The sequence below is a fragment of the Gadus chalcogrammus genome, chromosome 3, assembly GCF_026213295.1.
Source record: "Gadus chalcogrammus isolate NIFS_2021 chromosome 3, NIFS_Gcha_1.0, whole genome shotgun sequence".
Taxonomy (NCBI): Eukaryota; Metazoa; Chordata; class Actinopteri; order Gadiformes; family Gadidae; genus Gadus; species Gadus chalcogrammus.
In genome coordinates, this window is record NC_079414.1 from 27802142 (window position 1) to 27806795 (window position 4654).

At 52.0% G+C, this 4654-nt stretch overlaps 1 protein-coding gene across 1 annotated transcript; it reads left to right on the top strand.

The window, feature by feature from the left end:
- Nucleotides 1-277: 277 nt before the first annotated feature.
- On the top strand, nucleotides 278-3643 carry LOC130379966 (keratin, type I cytoskeletal 13-like). Its single transcript, XM_056587129.1, has 7 exons — nucleotides 278-797; nucleotides 921-1003; nucleotides 1103-1259; nucleotides 1422-1583; nucleotides 1697-1822; nucleotides 2243-2460; nucleotides 3094-3643. Exons 1-7 carry the CDS (start codon nucleotides 324-326, stop codon nucleotides 3182-3184), a joined length of 1311 nt encoding a protein of 436 aa, XP_056443104.1. The 5' UTR covers nucleotides 278-323; the 3' UTR covers nucleotides 3185-3643.
- The last annotated feature ends 1011 nt before the right edge of the window (nucleotides 3644-4654 follow it).

A 4654-nucleotide genomic window follows, 5' to 3' on the forward strand; every position in this document is an offset into this window, starting at 1 on the left:
TTACTGTGCTTATGTTTGTGTTTCCTCTCCTCTCCTGCCAACCACACAACAACAGCTTCATGTTAACAATCAGTGTAACGAGCTGGTGGGTGCCCACCCTCCACCCTCCACCCTCCACCCTCCCTCCAAACACGTATGGGTGCAGCAGGGCGTGTGTGGCAGGTGGAGGAGTGTTGTGGCAGCTCCTCCCTCCAGCCCGTCTCTCCGCCTCCTAGTCCTCCTCCGCTGTGGGATTATAAAGAGCAGAGCAGGAGCAGGGGAGTGCACCACAGTCGCTCTCTCCTCGTCTCTTCTTCTCCAGGTTCTCCTCTCCAACAGCAGCCATGACCAGCTTCAGTAGCTACGGCGGTGGAAGTGTAAAAGTCAGAAGTTCCAGGAGTGTGTACGGCGCCCCCGGCGGTATGAGGGTCTCCACGAGCTCCATGGGCGGCGGTGGCGGCGGTGGCAGCTATGGGTTCGGCTCCGGAGGCGCTGGAGGCTACGGCAGCGGCAGCAGCTTCGGTGGTGGCGGCGGCTTCGGTGGTGGCGGCGGCTTCGGTGGCGGCGGCTGCGGCTTTGGAGGAGGAGGAGGAGGAGGAGGCGGAGGAGGAGATGGCTTCGACGTTAGCGCCAACGACAAGGCCACCATGCAGAACCTGAACGACCGCCTGGCCACCTACCTGGAAAAGGTGCGCTCCCTGGAGCAGGCCAACGCCGAACTGGAGCTGAGGATCCGACAGTTCCTGGAGAACAAAACCTCTCCCGGATCCCGAGACTACTCCGCCTTCTTCGTCACCATCGCCGACCTGCACAACAAGGTACGTCCCCTGAGCTTCAGGAAGACCTCCGCCTCTCGCTGCTTACTGTCCGTCCTCCTGAACACCTCGCTTAATGACTCATTCCTCTACTCCTGCGTTCTTTTGTCCTGCTCTTCGCTCTAGATCCAGGGCGCCACGTGTATCAACGGAGGCATCTACCTGGCCATCGACAACGCCAAGCTGGCAGCGGACGACTTCAAGACAAAGTAAGAAGACCAGAGAGCGACAGCCACCGTGACTGCGCAGGCTGACTGTAGAGAGAGGATGTCTCTGAGGGTAGTCCTCGATAACGCTGTGCTCCACAGGTGGGAGAACGAGCTGAGCATGCGGCAGTCGGTGGAGGCGGACATCGCCGGACTCAAGAGGCTGCTGGACGAGCTGACTATGGCCAGGTCTGACCTGGAGATGCAGATTGAAGGGCTGAGGGAGGAGCTGATCTTCCTGAAGAAGAACCATGAGGAGGTGGGTTTGTAACGCCAGGCTCCCGTCATGCATGTCTCCTCGTGTCTCATCGTGTCTAACCGCCGTACGCTCTTATCCTAAACACAGCCTTTCAGAAGCTCAGTGGAGATGCTTATTTCATGTACAGCCTCTAACTTGTCTTCTTCCCGCCGGTGCTACCAGGAGATGCTTGGCCAGCGGCAGCAGATGACGGGCCAGGTGAACGTGGAGGTGGAAGCGGGGCCGACGCAGGACCTGAACGCCGTCCTGTCAGAAATCCGCGAGCAGTACGAACAGGCATCGGCCAAGAACAAGAAGGAACTGGACGCCTGGTTCCAAGAGAAGGTAGGAACCAAGGACTCCACTGGACAGAACATGTTCTCCGTTCTGTATGCTGCGTCGTGTTTCCATCTACATAAGTGTTTATCTTCAGCTCCTTGTTTTTGATTCCATCACAGGCGGCGACGGTCAAGCAGGAGGTCGCAGTGAGCACAGAAACCATCAACACGTCCAAAACAGAGCTTTCAGACCTCAACCGCCTGCTGCAGTCCCTGCAGATAGAGCTCCAATCACAACTCAGCATGGTGGGTGCACTGCTGTCTGCGGAAGACCGCACCTTAGGGTGTGGTCAGCGGATAGGGTTACCTGAGTTAATTAGGGTGTGGTCAGGGGACAGGGTTACCTTAGTTAATTAGGGTGTGGTCAGGGGACAGGGTTACCTTAGTTAATTAGGGTGTGGTCAGGGGACAGGGTTACCATAGTTACTAAGGGTGTGGTCAGCGGATAGGGTTACCTGAGTTAATTAGGGTGTGGTCAGGGTTACCTTAGTTACTAAGGGTGTGGTCAGGGGATATTTGTACCCTAGTTAATTAGGGTGTGGTCAGGGATAGGGTAACCATAGTTAGTATTGTCCACCATTGAACCTAAGAGAGGTGACATTGGTCCATTCCTCTCCCCTCCTAAACATTCTCTCCCCCCTCCTCTCCCCTCCCTGCGGACCGCAGAAAGGGTCACTCGAGGGCACCCTGCGGGAGACGGAGAACCGGTACTCAGGTCAGCTGCACGGCTTCCAGTGCCAGGTGACCAGCCTGGAGGAGCAGCTGGTCAACCTGCGCGCCGACATCGACCGCCAGGGCCAGGAGTACCAGATGCTGCTGGACGCCAAGACGCGCCTGGAGATGGAGATCGCAGAGTACCGCAGACTGCTGGACGGGGAGGCCAGGTGGGTCAGGGGACGGGCCACGTGTCTTTACCCGAGGTGATGTCACATCACCAGGTGTGAGTGTTGTCAGCCGTTACAGGCCCTTTGATGATCTGCCTTTCCCTGTGTCCTCATGACATCACAAGTGGGCGTGTCCACCTAGATGTATGCTGGATAGATCAGTCTACCTGCATACCCAGTGGATCGTAGCAAACGTTTCTGATCTGTCCATCATACAACTAGGTGGACACACCCCTTTGTGATGTCACTAAGGTACAAGAAAAGGCCGATATTCAAATGGCCTGTAATGGATAATCACACTCATACCTGGTGGAAGAATATCACCCCTTTAAGGCACGCTTTAGAAACGCGTGCCACCACAGCATCCATCAATGCATTCACATAAAAAAGGTCAACAGGGAAGTAAACCCACGGGAGAGGACATATAAGAGGAGATAGTTCTTTATTAATCCAATAGGGAACTCACAGCACATGGGAGGAGAATCCATACCATCGCATGGTATTGCTTTATTTACAATTTGTACTCAAAATAAACCACCATAATCATAATCAAAAGGCTCTGATATTCAGGGAAGGTGACTGGATTTAATGGCTTGCTTAATCTATAATAATATTCTTCTCCCCCACCCCTAGCACTGGCAGCAGCTCCAGCTCCAGCACCACTACCAAGACCACCTACCGCGTGGTGACAGAGGAGTACGTCGACGGAAAGAAGGTGCTCTAAGTCGGCTGAACCCACCAGTAAGGAGAGCCCTCTCGACCGCAGGCAGAGCACCAGGCGAGGCCAACAGCTCCCCCCTACACACCCAGGAACCAGAGGCCAACACCTCCCCCCTACACACCCAGGAACCAGAGGCCAACACCTCCCCCCTACACACCCAGGAACCAGAGGCCAACACCTCCCCCCTACACACCCAGGAACCAGAGGCCAACAGCTCCCCCCTACACACCCAGGAACCAGAGGCCAACAGCTCCCCCCTACACACCCAGGAACCAGAGGCCAACACCTCCCCCCTACACACCCAGGAACCAGAGGCCAACACCTCCAAACTACACATCCAGGAACCAGAGGCCAACATCTCCCCCCTACACACCCAGGAATCAAAGACCCAGAGCTGTTGTGTCGTGCCCGCTGTATTTGGATCCAATCAAAATAATAAAGAGTGCTCTACCTTGCTGACTAAAACGTGGCCCTGAGAATCATTCATCACTTATTTTTGCATCAATAGAAGCTTCTGTTTTGGTGGACCTTCCCTCTCAACCAATTGATAACATTTCCATTTACATTCAGGGCGTTTATCAGACGCTTTTATCCAGAGCGACTTACAATAAGTACAATTTTTAGAACAGTTTATCGCTGTCTGCACAGTAAGGATGTCCATAGAACCAAGTTCCAAGCGCTGACCATCACTAGGTTAACCCGTTCCCTGTTCAGAACAGAGATAGCTAAGATAGGACGCTACTCAATGCTGAGTAGTATTCTTAAGTGGCAGGACAAATAACATTCAATGAGTGCGTACATTAAGTGCCAGATGTGCCTGATTAGCTGTTGCTACTTTTACGTATCGTTCTGAGATAGTCTAACGGAACCCTGAATAATTATAACATTTCATGATCATCCCGACTCATAGCAGCTTGTGTAAAATGGAACTGTTATTCCCGGTTGACTAGGCTAAGACCCACCGAACGTTTAGATGACCACGGTCAAAGACCTCCGGCTTATGGATGCCGTGTCGTAATGTGACCCGTTTTCGACCAACTCCAATTCGGCCGAATGTTAAATAAATCAAACTAGATTATATGTAAAGTACATATGTTATACCGATATTATAAAATCAAGGCCAAACTCACCTTTTAGAAACTAGTTTCAAGGTCAGGACGAGACTCGCTTACGACCAATATTGACCCATATTTATAACCCATATTCATACGATTAATTTGACCGTATGTTTGATCCATATAACTTGATGTGGATAATATATGAATTTCAGTTTTACAGTAAAATAAACGCACCACCAAATGTTAAGTCGGGTCAAGGTGGTCGTTAATGGACGTCATGTTTTAACGAGACCTTTTCGACCAACAATTAGCCAAACACAACATCATCAACATTGGGCAAAAGTTTTGGAATACATTTTTTTTTTTTTGATTTCAACGGCAGCCGCATGCACAGCGTTATTAAAAATATTGCAGT